This window comes from Dermacentor albipictus, chromosome 4 (genome assembly GCF_038994185.2).
Source record: "Dermacentor albipictus isolate Rhodes 1998 colony chromosome 4, USDA_Dalb.pri_finalv2, whole genome shotgun sequence".
In the NCBI taxonomy this organism is placed as follows: Eukaryota; Metazoa; Arthropoda; class Arachnida; order Ixodida; family Ixodidae; genus Dermacentor; species Dermacentor albipictus.
This window is the reverse complement of record NC_091824.1, coordinates 160841874-160855912: the sequence shown is the minus strand read 5'-3', so window position 1 is coordinate 160855912 and position 14039 is coordinate 160841874. Positions and strand designations below refer to the sequence as shown.

The 14039-nt window shown below is 42.7% G+C and overlaps 2 protein-coding genes across 10 annotated transcripts in view; one reads left to right on the top strand and one right to left on the bottom strand.

Moving 5' to 3' along the window:
* Positions 1–14039, top strand: part of LOC135899990 (neprilysin-1-like) — a 702442-nt gene that overhangs the window by 434590 nt on the left and 253813 nt on the right. The window lies entirely within an intron of this gene.
* Positions 4018–14039, bottom strand: part of LOC135899989 (cell adhesion molecule DSCAM-like) — a 49459-nt gene continuing 39437 nt past the window's right edge. Inside the window, exons 7-11 of the mRNA XM_065429409.1 lie at positions 8239–8589; positions 7164–7529; positions 6405–6695; positions 5532–5659; positions 4018–4647 (exon numbers count right to left, since the gene is read on the bottom strand). Of these exons, the coding sequence (XP_065285481.1) occupies positions 4441–4647; positions 5532–5659; positions 6405–6695; positions 7164–7529; positions 8239–8589 (1343 nt within the window). The 3' untranslated portion in view covers positions 4018–4440. The remainder of the gene's footprint in view (positions 4648–5531; positions 5660–6404; positions 6696–7163; positions 7530–8238; positions 8590–14039) is intronic.

The following is a 14039-nucleotide window of genomic DNA, read 5'->3' as shown; positions in this document are numbered from 1 at the left end:
CAACGGAAGGCTTTGAAGTACAATTGAAAGAGAGAAAACTTTGCGCAGGCTTTCTACGCAAGTGCGTGTTTTCAGTGAATTCCTCTAGTGTAACGAATTCGTGGCCGCAAGTCACATTGTACTTTTCGAGGAAGAGCTGCTATTACTAAATGCGGAGAACTTTCGTTCATTCCTTAATTTGCTTAGCGTTCGAACTTCCTTTTTTTAGCTCTCCCTTTACGCTTTCCCGTGCTCCCTCTTTATGCAATTCACCTCCTACCTTCCCTCATATGATCTCTCTCTCTCTCTTTCTTCTCTTTAGCTCGTACATATGAGCTCCTTTGAATTCATGTTTGTACTTGAGAATGAATTCTCATGACATAGCCAAAAGTACTAAGTTTCTACAATCGCGATAAGTGATCCCATGATGAAAAAAAAAAGATTTAACTAGCTGCTTTCGTATTCATCGGAAATCATTCATCAACACAGGTAGTGGCTGTGTTGATGAATGACATAGTTACCTTTTACTATGTGAACTGTCACTGAACAATAGTTATCATTTCCCATCTTCTATGAACTATAGTTCAGGTTAATCGAATAATTCTATTTCAAATATTTTCTTTTTTTCCATCAGATGTGCGGGAGTTGCTTTATGTTATCGTCATGATAGACAGGATGGAGTACTGTATGCTAAGAAAATACCAGAATTAAGAGAAAAGGATCCCTACATTATACCACACTGTAAGTTTGAGAAAATTTTTCTATGGCTGTTGGATACACAAATAATGACATTAATAGCTATTATGTACGAAGAAGCTGCTCCTATCAATGCTGATAGCTACAGTTTTACACTTTTTGGCAGTGTTGCCCTGTAAACGCAACCTTTCAGAACTCACAGTCTCACTGAAAATGTAATATCCAAGCCTGCCTAATCCAAAATAGTTCTTCTAGGCATGTGGTATGCAGATTTCGTTACTCAATATATGACCAGTTGTTACAGATATATTACAGGAACAAATGGACTCCGAGAAAGTGATGCAAAATTTAAAATATAATAAGTCAAATTATATCTCTACTTCTAGAAACGAATGAGATTCAGCTTAAAATTCCAACCTATTGTATGCCAACCTGCTGCATTTATTAGAGTTCACAGTGCAAGCAGCCGTACAAAAGCGAGGTGCTTCCACAGGAACAAGCGAAAAGGTTTTGGCTTACTCCAGGATATACCAAACAAACACGAATTTGAGACAGATCCCAAAAGTGCAACGAAAGCTGCAGCAATAATCGAAATTGTCAGTGGAAATATCAGGCAAATTACACTCCACAGACAAGTGGCTCGGATTTAGATCCGACGTGTGCAACTGGCCAGTGTCCTTTTCGCAAGTGCTGGTTCACCTTCATCACCAAAAAGCAATTTCTTTTGCGTTTTGTTTCAATCTCAATGGAGTAAACACTCGCATGGCGCTTTTCTCTTTTTCTCTTTTCTGTCTGACAGTTTAGCTCTCCTGTTTTCTTCCTAGAAGGCGAACTTACATTTCCGCTCACGTCATGTTCCGCTTCTCATGTATATTGATTTCGGCAGGGGAATGCATAAGACAACAAGTCGACGCGGAAGTTTTTGAATAACTGGGGTTTTCTTCATAGCTGTCCATTTCACTTGCGCTTTAGAGGCACAGAGTTTCTCTGGTGCCGGTGCTTGTTTACCTTGCTGTTTGAAGAGAGGCCAACCAAACACTTGATCTGGTTAACCTCTCTGCATGTCACCTTTTTTAACCCTCCCTCCTCCTTGCAAGACCGTTGAGGTTCACGGTCCGTTAAGCTAGTCGCACAACTTTTTTTGTGAACCTTAGTTTGTGTCAGAATGTGTCATTTCAAAAAGTCACCCTTATTGTGTTCTTAGAGATTTTCTGGACTGTTATCGTTAAGAGCACAAAATAATTTAGTTGAGCGGCCGACAACCAGCCGCTTGGATTTCTGTCCACTGTAGCTGAACACAAGGCACTACATCCGGTTGTCTCGCGCTATTCTCCAGACTAAAAATTAAGCCGACGTTGTATTAAAGAAATTGCAAAAGAATATATTCAAAACACGCTCATACGTGCACGCACAAGCGTATACCGATGCCGAGTGCGAGCATCCACAGCTCTAAACTAAGAAGGCTGAAATTAAAACTTGATTTGAAATGGTAAAATGGAGTTTTGCCTACTCATTTCTCATTAGTTTCGTTCGCTTGAAGGTAATGGCAAGCGAAATTTGAAAATGTTTTAATTGCATGTAAGCGCACTACGCAACTAAAATATAGGTTATACGACGACGCAACCAATAATATTCTGTGAGCAATGACGTGTGTCGAGTGTTTTAAAACACAATTATCACTTTTCCATCAATATTTGCGCCCTCAATTCAATAATTAAGAAGTGCATTAATTATTCTAAGCTAATTATCGATAGTTCAATCACGAAAAAAAGTTCTATTGCGGTACATCACAGTTGACAGAATACCATTGGTTGCGTCGTCGTATATTATATATTTTCATTTTAAGAGCTTGGCAAAGGTTAGATGCGACACCTTATATATGTGAGTACATATTGTTACGGAAGCACCAACCAAATGTCCCCGGAGAACCTTAGTGGGAAAAATAAGCCAAATCCAGCATTTTTAACGGGTTTTTCTACCATTTGTTAGGCCAAAGCTGGCCGATACAAGCAAACGCAATCTCGGCTGTTGGCTTAAAGCCTTTGTAATAGGTGGTAGGATCTCGCTTTTAATGGCTGGGTGAGTGGCCATGAATACGTGCACGTACGTTTACGACGACTATGTTATTAGTGGGCAAGACAATATCGATAACCGTGCATGCACCCTGTCATTCTACACCTCCTACCCCCTAAATAAATGTGTATACTTCTTCACGTTCGTTTATTCTTGGCTTGGTAAAGTTACGTCCTTTCGGCTTGCCCACCACATTCTCTCGAGCGTGCCCTGCATTGAGATTCAACCTGCATACAGGCACGTTTGCTTGACCTTTCTTGCTTTCGCGACCCCTCCATCCTTCAGCGACCCCGTACCATCTAGACGCGAGATTGGGATCCGTCTCCTTTGGTGTTGCTGGGGCGAGCGTCGTGAACATTCCAGTCATTTGGGATTTGCTGCTCGAAGGCCTCCTACGAACGTGATCGCGTTTAGCTGTCGAGAATATCAGGCTTATACGGTCGCTTTTCCTATGTCATAATTTTGGAGTATGTTTTTCTCTCCCCATGTAGTCCGCTTTCTAGTGAGCCCCAGTCTGCTACGAGGTCAATAAAACCCCATCGCTTTTTTTTTCAGATAGCTACGCGAGGACCTCATCTGAGAAATAGCGCAGTGCCGGTAAATGAAAGACCTCCACGTACCGTCATCGCGATGTTGTCTTTCTTAAGGAAAGGTCACTTTGCCATGTAGGGGGGCCCAAATAACTGTTGCTACAAATGTATAGTAGTATTTGTTTGATAACAATGACGTCTTTTTATTTATATTTGAAGTCTCGTGTTTTATGCAGTCTTGACTATATCAGCGATTATCGCTATCTTATGGTAATAAAAGTTATAGGTAGCATTAAATTTATGGCTCCCAGCAACTACAATGCGTTGTACCGACAGTCTTTGTTAATTCGGACAATTTTTTTTTAATTTGAAGTTGCGCACTGTGGACACCATGAAAACTTTCATTAGTACATAGGCCTTGAGGTAAATAAGCGAATACTAAGTAGCAAATTTATATCAATATTTAGCACACTGCAATCACTACTTGCCCATCTAATTCCAGCCAATCTTTACGAGATATGTAGGTGGAATGTCCGTAGCGTTTTCAGTTCCTTTTTATTTCGCATCCTTAAACAATATAATTCGTCCGCGCTTAATGCAATCACGAAAGGTTCAACAGGGCGAAAGTTTGAGCGTGTTGAAATGAATCAACAATTTAAAAAAAATAACTCATAACAACACCACGATATGAATATAGCTGCACGTTCACTGAACTATAAAAATTAAAGGGGTATAAGTATTTCATAAAAAATATTTAATTATGAGAATCCTGCTTTGTGAATTCAGGAGAGCAAGTGATACACGAATAAGGTGTCCTTATATACACGAGTAACCATAGTCATTATACACAGCAATTACCCCACAATCAGTTACTTGGTCCGCGGAAGCGCTGCTTTGAGTTCGTCAGGATACAGCTTCCACAATGTTGTTTAACCACGGCTTGCACGAAGCAGGGCGCGTGTTAGGCGGAGAGAGGCGGTGAGTCTTCACGTGCGTGGTCCCCACAAAGCAACGACACATAGTCTGGTAACGTAACACACTCTAAGACTGCAAACTGTGAGCTTGCAGGAAGTTTTAATCCGCGCACGTTTCACGGATCGTGTTCTCTTCGACACGATGTCGCTTCTGCTGGGCAGGACGGAGGGACGAGCTGCTTGGCAGCTCATAGCACACTTCCGTAGCACTGCAGAGGAAGCTTCTCCGAGAGGTCATGGTTGTAGTGCGCCACAACCTCGACAGCAGGGCCTATGTCGTCCCCTTTGCAGTCGACCTTTGTCTGTGTGCCCAGTGGTATGGAGAACATCTCGGTCTTCTCCGCTTGGCTGGCAGCGGGAGTCTCTTCAACCACGGGCTTCTCCTGAAGGAAAAGCTTGAGGTTCACAATCCATTCAGTCAGAATTGTGCATAGTATCTTTAAAACAAAATTTTATTAAGACTGCTTTCCAAGAATTTGAATAGTGTACATAATGTCTATGGTTTACAAGAATCAAATTTGCATTAGAACTACTGTGGCACTATGGTTTACAAGAATCAAATTTGTATTAGAACTGCTGTGGCATCTGCGGATGGGGAAAAAACTAAGGCTGCTTCGCTAACATAAATGTAAATATATTCTTATCGCACAACACAGATTCTCCGCCAAGAACATCCGACCGTTAATTGCGCACATTGTTAGATTGCCTGGGACAGCTACGCACTTAAGGAATACTTCTGTAACACTGCGAGGCGCAGGGAACGCATTCTGAAGCAGAGTCAAGACGGTTTTTTAATTCAGTACTGTTGGAAATGAGAGCAATGGTGCTGCTGCTCCTTTACCCATACGGTAAGAAGCGACAACGCCTCATACCAAGAGTGTAGCCGTGAAGAATCAAAAGCTGCAAACTGCAAGAATGTTGTGGCATTTCAGAAAGAACACAGTGATGCAACAGAACACGTCACACGCGAAGTTAACAAAGGCAAGTTCGGCCTTCAGCGTTTATTTCATAACGTTCGTACCTTTATCATTTCTTTTTCAATTTGGTAGAAAGTGCTGAAATAATTAATATATTTATTAGTAGTTTTCTGGTCGCTTCTTTTTATCTATATTTAGTTTCTAACCAAGTGAGAATAAATACCAGTTGCCATAATACGGTGACTGAAACTTCTCTGCTTATTATCTCACAGGCACACGAGAAAGAAAAAAAAAAATGATCGGTGGTGTGTTGGAACCGACGTTAGAAGGACTTGAAACTCGAGCGTTTGGCAGTGCCTTACCTTTCGTCTGTGATGATTTTTGCAGAAACATGCAATGCAAACGGCAGCTGCAAGGACGGCGATGCTGCCTGCGACAGGTCCTACTATGGCTCCTAGATTTAACTGCGATAGCCCACCATCTTTTTCATCTGAAGGAAAGAAAAAAAATAAGGGGGAGGGTGTGAGGGTATGTGCAGTATTCTTCCTCTATGTAACGCATGCCAACTGCATACAGTTATAGCTTTATAACAAAGCTAAATGTGCCCTCCCGTAAATAGGAAAAGGCTTTCGAATTCGCGCCAGAAATGAGTGTACGAAACGTGTCCGTGAAACACGTGAAGGACTATCACAATGCACGAGAACGAACATGGACGGTAGCCTGATGTTATTCGGCCATGTTACTCTATTGATCAATTTTTTTTTCTTGGTTGCCTAAGTCAGGAAGTTCTTCAAGTCACAACTACAACTGCAGGATAACAATTTTAGAAGCACCAGAACATCCTTTAGCTGGCTAACACAGGGCTGATTATTTACTTTGGACTGAGTCATGCAGCTGTCATTATGTACAAATCTGTCTCTATCCTAGATACCATACATTTCTCTTGTGCCACACAGTCGCTTAATTCTGAGATAACAGTCTTGGCGCATCAGAGACATTTATCTGTGAAAACGTTCTGACAATTGGGACAGGGCATAGTTGTATCACAGGGGCACCGGTAGATACACAAGGTTAAGGGAAGTGAATTGGCCTTAGTTTTCACCTGCTGGTTGTCACTTATTTTTTTTTCTTTCTTTCGTTGTGCATGTGTGTGTCTACAATAAGCTCAGACGCTTTCCAAGAGTAACATAAGATTCAATTTGAGTTCACTGCACTGTAAAAACGAGATCACTAACATGTCTTAGCCATGGCAGCCTCCGTAGATGAGATGGAGATGTTCAGAGTGCGACTGCTCTCGACGCCGTTGGTGGTGTAAACGAGAATGGTGTAGTAGGTTGTCGGGTGCAGCTCACTGAGCTGGAAGCGCGGCGTGGCCGAGGTGACCCGTCGCACGAGCAGGTTGCTGCTGGCATCGTGGAGCTCCATCACGAACGTGTGGTGGTCGTCGCTCCGCCGCTGACACTCGATCAAGAGTGACGTCAGCGTCTTGTTTAGGAGTTGGCACTCGCGCACACGACTCGGCACTTCTGCGAAGATGGCACAAAAAGCAGCGACTCTTGGGCAAATCTTTTAAAAATCAATCAAGTGTACATTTCTAGACAGAGAATCCGGAAGTTCGTCTTTCGGCGCGGCTAATTTCGACATGTGGAACACGTATGATAGTGCAAAGGCGCCCCTCAAAGTGATTCCGCTCGTCGCGGATTTCCCGAAAGTTCGAAGCCATAGCGGGTGCGATTACAGCTGCGTTGTCACGCTCGCCTGACAAAATGGAAGAAAGAAAGAACGAAAGAAAGAAAATGGAAGATAAGCAAGTGATGCAGTGTATACTTGATATTACCTATAGCAACATCTGTATCGCGCTCTGCCTCGGCTACGGAAGCTACGGATACGTGTGGCAGGCCATTAGCCTGTTTTGTCTGAAGTGGTCAAAATAACGATCGATGTACGAGCAATGTGTAAGCATGCTATCTGCAGAGCATACTCATAGAACTGACCTTTTGGTACTAGACGAAACAGGCAAGGCTTCTTCTGGATTCCGACGGGGTTCTTTGCCCAGCACTGGAAGGTCGAGTGAAGTTCATCGGGTAGAGGAACAAAAGTGAGCACGCTGCGGGACGCGAACGCTCGAGCCATCACGTCGAAGTCGCGCGAGAACGCCGCCTCCCGCTTCTCGGCGTCTCCTGGTGCCACCGACGCCGTGGCGATGGAAGCCCTGTGGCTCTCCTTCATGGACCAACGGAAAGTAAGGTTGGTGCTGGGGTCGGCCTCCACGTCGCACGACAGGGACACTTCCTCGAACGGGGCCGTGTAGACCACCTTGGCGTGGTGTTGCTGCTGAGGGTTCTGGCAGCGAGGAGAGTCTGCGGTGGTTCACAAGACACAGGGAGGGGGGATGCAGGTGAGAAAACCCATGGTCGTAGGAGTATTACAACCGTATTGTGGTCAACTGTGGTTGAGCAAAGAATGTCGAAGAAAGAATACCAGTGTTGCAGTCCATACACTTAAAGATAGCCTTTACGTCAATACAGATATCGCAAAATGTTCTGCGTTTAATGCCACTGTTCATTTCAATGAATAATTTGTGACAGCTCTTATGTCACATTAGAGCAAAGATTATCGCCTACGCTGCCTTTTCATTAATATATGCAAGAAAAGAACGCACCCACATATAGTTGGCCTACCCGATCGAAAGCGAAGAAAGCATTTTCGCTTTCCGACGGATAATGTCCTGTGGCACATTGGCATCGTGAGCTATTCCATGGTGATATGTACGGGTTACTAATAAAAGGCATGATGCGGCGTGTCCTTTACAGAACTTTTTATTCACTTTTGCCCAGTAAAAAAAGAAAGAAAGAAATGAAAGAAATTGAAAAAGAACACTGTCCCCCTAACTCCGAAAACTGACTTCATGCTATTTTCTCTCGTTGTCTCTTGTTTACACCGATCCTTCAACACACCGCACATTCACCTTGGCGAGTACTGCAAAATGGAACTTGTTTGGGTTGTTTAGATACAAATGCTTTGGAGTGCTACCATTGCAGCGCGACAAAGCAGCTCGGGAATACTCACGCTGTATGCGTATCTGGAGGGTTTTGGACGTAGTCACTCCCTCCGGGTTGGTGACTGTGCACGAGTAGTTTCCAGAGTCGGACGACTGCACATTCCGCAACACCAGGTAGCGCTGGTTGACTATAAGCGGTCCACGCATCAACGAGAGCGAGGACGAACCATTGGCCGACTGCTGCAGCTGCAGCCTGTGCTGCTCGTGCGGCTGTTCCAGAGGGACGCCGTTGAGCTTCCACACGACGTCTGTGATGCTTGGATATGCGGATGCATTGCACACAAAGAATATGTCGTGGCCTTCGTAGATCATTGACTTCTTGAGGCCAGCGCCAAACTCTAGTGTAACCTGCGGCTTGTCTGCGCATTGAGTGCATGCAGGGAGGGAGACAAAAGAAATGTGTTTAGCGGAAAAGGAATTGAATATAAACTTTTCGCCACTTAGTGTATCAGTGAATGCCCACAAAAATGGGTGAGGTTTATAAAGTGCACACGGTGTTGTCCATGCTATAATTGACACATTTCAAGTAGCACTTAACTTTCTCTTTAATCTACTTATTTTCCGTGATAATTGTACACTGAGGAAGCAGAGGCAGACATGAAATCAGCTTTCATGTCACCGAAGTCACAAAGAAACAAAAGAACATTAAAAAGGCTACAAATGTGCAAAGATGTTTCCAATTGGCTACAGTTCATTAGATGCAATGAAGAATTGCATTATTATTGTTTTTACAATATCAACCCTGCTATTGTATTTTACGAGAAATTTGGCTAAATTGTGAATCAAATGCCTCGTTGGCATCAGAATTTGTATATTCTGGTTCATAAGGCAGCCAGACGGCTGAACTGACCAGCCACGAAAATAAAATTCGGAAAACCTGTTGGATAAATTTGTATATAGGTAACACAAATTGTGGTATCCAACCATTACACAAATTTTCTGCGCATAGTGGATATCAGGTGTTCGATGCCAGAATGAATGTTTTCAAGTCCGAAGTATCACAAACACAACATTTCGAAACGTACAGCCTAGAGCAAAAGTCTAGAGACCACGGCATGAGTAAAAAAAAAGAGATTATTCCAGCACAGCCATGCAACGTGAAATTGTCTTAATGCAAAACGCTGGTCAAACAGACGCACGTGGGTAGCGCCACATGATATCAGCCTTTGTTCCAAGGCGCCTAGGCTGCGGAGAAGAAAGAAAAAACTATTTTATGGACACCTCTTGTTCGCAGATATTTGCCCTCGATGTACAGCCATAGTGAATCGCGTTGGTTTTTTTTTCTTTCTCATCATAATGTCGGGACCTACATGCGATAACCGATAGTACAATGATAGAAGGCATTATCTTTGCCATGTTTGAAAACATAAAGAAAAAGAAAAAGACATAGACAAAAGTTTGCGCCGTGCTTCTTTTTATGTGTGTTTGTGTGCCCGCCCTCTTTTTCGCCTCTGGTTGAAAGGAAACGTCTGCAACATTTGGCGTTGTGGAATCATGATATTAGTGCCATATACGCCTAATGCTGCATTTTAGTTTTGCATCTAAGGAAGCAATTGTATCCTGTACCTTGCTCTTGTTTCTGCTTGTGCATTAACACAAATGAACAAAATCGACACAATGCCATGCAGCATAGCTGTGTGTGCCGAGATATTTAGGGTATTCAATATTTATCGGTCATTCTAGTTTTATACATTAATCAATATTAATGTATGAAACAATAGGAAAGTATGAGCAATAATATAAACAATGTACAAAATCAGTACCATCGAATCATATGAATGCGTCGTCGTCAATACTTCTTTCTTCAACAGTCGATGTCGTGCGTTAACCCTTCCGCCGACTCGAACATTTAGTCGTAAAAGAAAAGAAGGAAAATTACGCATCGTAAAGTCAGCTACTTTTTTTTCGGTTCAAGCAAAGCACCAAACGGGTTAAAGCTTATACAAGTGATAGGAAAACCTTCCGTGTGCAAGAAGTAAGGAAAAGAACGAGGTCACTTTCAGTGATTTACTGTTGTTGGCAAGGGACATGCTTCAGCCCTCGAAGCACCGCTATAGGGAATTGCTTTTCCCATGCATTACGTATACATGACGACCAAGCACCGTGAAATATATGGGCCCTTGGGATGCGTAATTAATGCGTCGGGCGAGAGATGTCTGTTTTTATGGGATCCAGGATACGCACGCCTACGCGTCATTACGATCAGACGGTGGAACCAAAACGCATCCCTGCACCGTGAAACAGTGAGACACTTGCTCGCTGAGGTGGTAACGTGCGGTTGTATTACCAGATAGAAATCTTTGAGCGAGCTGTGATGGCAGCGCTGTACGATGCGAGCGATGAGCGAAAAGAAAGTGGCAGGTACTGATTAGCGAACGAAGCTGGCGCAAACCCAAGCAAACGCTAACTAAGCAACACGAATTACATGCGCGGAATGCGCTTGCGTTTTATCCGTAACTTTAATCGTCTGGGTTGCGCAGCTGACAGCATGGCTTAAAACTAAAAACATCTACATAAAAAAAAAAGACGCCCGCAACGATGTGCATGGAAGGTTTACTGCTCATGAGTGAGAGAGGAAAGAAATACAGATAGCAATCATCGACGGCATATGATTATTTCCAGCGGAAAGGTGAAAAAAAAAATACCGAGTCGGCTTACAACAGCCATTTCTGATAGGGCGATTCGCTTCATTACCCGAGCTTCGTTAAAGCCGTTTAGTGTGGCTCCGGCCTTGCAGTGGCGCAGGCGCGACGCGTGCGCTGTTCTTCTCAAATCAAGGAAAGTGGCCACTGCGTTGCTGGGCACCGGGTCGTCGTGGTCCCGCGACGTGCATTGTTCCTCATTTTCGGACTCATTAGCCAGCACAACATCGGCCGAAAGTTTTAATTTTTCAGGGTGGGGGCTGGGGTAGGAACATAAATATATATATATATATATATATATATATATATATATATATATATATATATATATATATATATATATAAATATATATATATATATATATATATATATATATATATATATATATATATATATATATATATATATATATATATATATATATATATATATATATATATATATATATATATATATATATATATATATATATATACATTCAATAACGTTTGCCCTTGCAGAAACTTCGCGTGACCTCAAAGACATGTTCGTGTTCATTGAAGCGACGGCCTTATATAAAAGGTTACACAAGATCTCATAGCCTAAGTCCCCTTGCACCACCAAGAGACTGGCGACTGTCGGTGGTGTAATCTTCCTTCGTGTAACTTCCTTATACTTCTCCATCGCTAATACTGTTTCCCTTTCCGGCGAAACTGCAGCCTTTTTGATATTTTTATTTTATTTTTATTTTTTTAGTGTGAGTCCGAATAGAAGCTCTGCTGCGCGTGAGTGTTACTGATTCAAATTTTGTGTGAATCCAGCTTGGGCTTAAATCGGTTGCTGATTGAATTATTGAAGGTGTCCCGCGTAGCCTTGGCCAAGCTTTGAAATTGTGTAAATGCCACGTAGCTGGACAGAACCCAAACAATGATGTTTGCCATTGGTTGGCGATAATCAGATTAGCCTTTCGTTCCATTTAATTGCATAAGTAGTCTTAATTATTTAATGAACTTATCATATATTATATTTAGAATAAAAGAGTAAATGAGAAAATTGTAGAGCAACATGAAAAACTCCCGATACAGGTTTCTTTTGCTTAATACGTGCTGCATAAGTGTGTTTTCCCGATCGTGAAAGAAGCCCGCGAATACAGGCAAGGTGCCACGAGTGGTCCGTCGCGCTTCAATTCAGCGCGTATACGCGGGCCCATGAGTCGTTATAGCATTGCCTACTGGTAGGAGAAGCGATACTGAGACAGATACCATTCACGCGCATTTTACATATCGTTGATGAAATACTCTGCCGAAGGGGGTCACTGAAGTCTGGAGGTGTTTTTCTAAACTCAAAAACGCGCGCAAACCAATTTGAAACAGGTGAATATGCAGTACATATTCATTCTCTATAGGCGTAGACTATCAATACCATTAGAAATAATTGTTAGTTGGCTACCTCCTTCTCTTTAAATGACACAGTAAACTTTGTCCTGTGTATGTATTTAATACACACTGTGTCTGTGCGTGGTTTCCACCTTGGACATTAAAAACAAAACGTTGAAGTGAAAAAATAGGTAGCTGCCGCTGGTGCTTCTAATGTGCCTGTCGTCCTATTGCCGGAACTCGGAGAAATAAAGCGAAAATATGAATTAAAAGCCGGGCACATCCGCTCCAGCTCTAATGCAGCAAGCTTTTAGCCGCAATAAAACTTTAGGTGAGAAGGTAGAGGCAACTCAACAGAGCCCTCAGATGATGTGGGTAGCAGAACTCTTGTTATGACACTTTAGGGTGGGGACGGGGAGGAGGGGGGTTGCACCTCCTCCCCTGTATTCGGCGCCTATGCGGCGCACCAGAGGCTGCTACTGCATTTGGTTACCAAACCTGTCTTTTCCCGTCGTTATCTTCTACCTTAATGATATCGCATACCCTGTACCCGAAAAATAGTCACACAGTGGTATTGATGCTCAGATTTGCGGCACTGAATCATGAAGCCGAGGAAGTGCTGGGCTATTCTGGGCTGACACAGGTATGAGCACAGCAGTTACATCAAACAACAACATGCACCGTGAGAATAACCTTCTTCGACAAGCTTGTGCTATTGTTCGATGCTCGTGAACGGGTTGAAGCTGGAAAGAAAGACAAAATATTTTGGTTCGCTTGTATAGTCACTGGAGAGTAACATCAGCGCCCTACGCGCAATTTATCCGGTGCCGAATTAAGGCGTATGCTAAAAAAAATTTGGTTAATGTTGTGGAACGTTTTCTTGTGGTTAAACTCAAGGTGTTTCTCATTTTGACATCAGAACAGTCTCCTTTCCAACCGCTTTCTTTTAAGGGATTGTCTGCAACACTGTGTGTTGCACGTTACTGATAAGAAAATTCGATATGAACAGAGGAAAATTATGTCATTAGGAGATTTAAGTTTCATTCAAACATAGGCACAGTATAATTTCTACAACTTGTTTCAGGTTGCTTGTGTAAGTAGCCAATCGTCAGCAGGTCTCGCAGTTCTCGCAGTGACGCGCAGTTTTCTGTGAGAGCGGTTGTGGTACATGATTTTGCTACGGTTTTGTGGTGGGGCAGCACAGCGAGTAGATGGGAATAAAAGAGTAGAAAAGAATAGCGGGTAGGGGTTGTCGAAGGATGAACGATTCGTTTGCGGCCTGTTAATACATTTCTAATCCATGGCACGTTGTCGGCTGAGTAAAGCACGTGCGTCTATTCCAAACGTACATTGATAGTCTTAAATGTGTCCACCGGTTCTATGTATACCGTTCGTAATATTGCTCATTTGCAGAGTTTGTTTTCGTTGTTAGCTACAGAAAGGCAAAAAGAAAATAAACAGTGAGTGAGTGAAACAACCTTATTTGGTCTACTATAGACGTAAGCAAACTCAACGTCACCTGGCTAGGCCCACTCGGGGACCATCAGGTGAAACCTGACGGCCCTCTCACGAGCCCTCTGGATTTGAAAGGTCTGATCCTGGGCCTTCCTAACTTATAAAATATTTTATAAAAATATTTTATAAATTAAACAGGGAGATAGCGTAAGGTGTAATTATTGCTCAGGCAGTCCTATGTATATTATCTTACTTAGTTTTCTTGTTCGCTAACGAGTCCGACAATATCGACTGCGACGCGTCAAGCTGATTTGCAAGGGGTCGCATATATTTTGCCTATCAAGTGTGTCCAATTT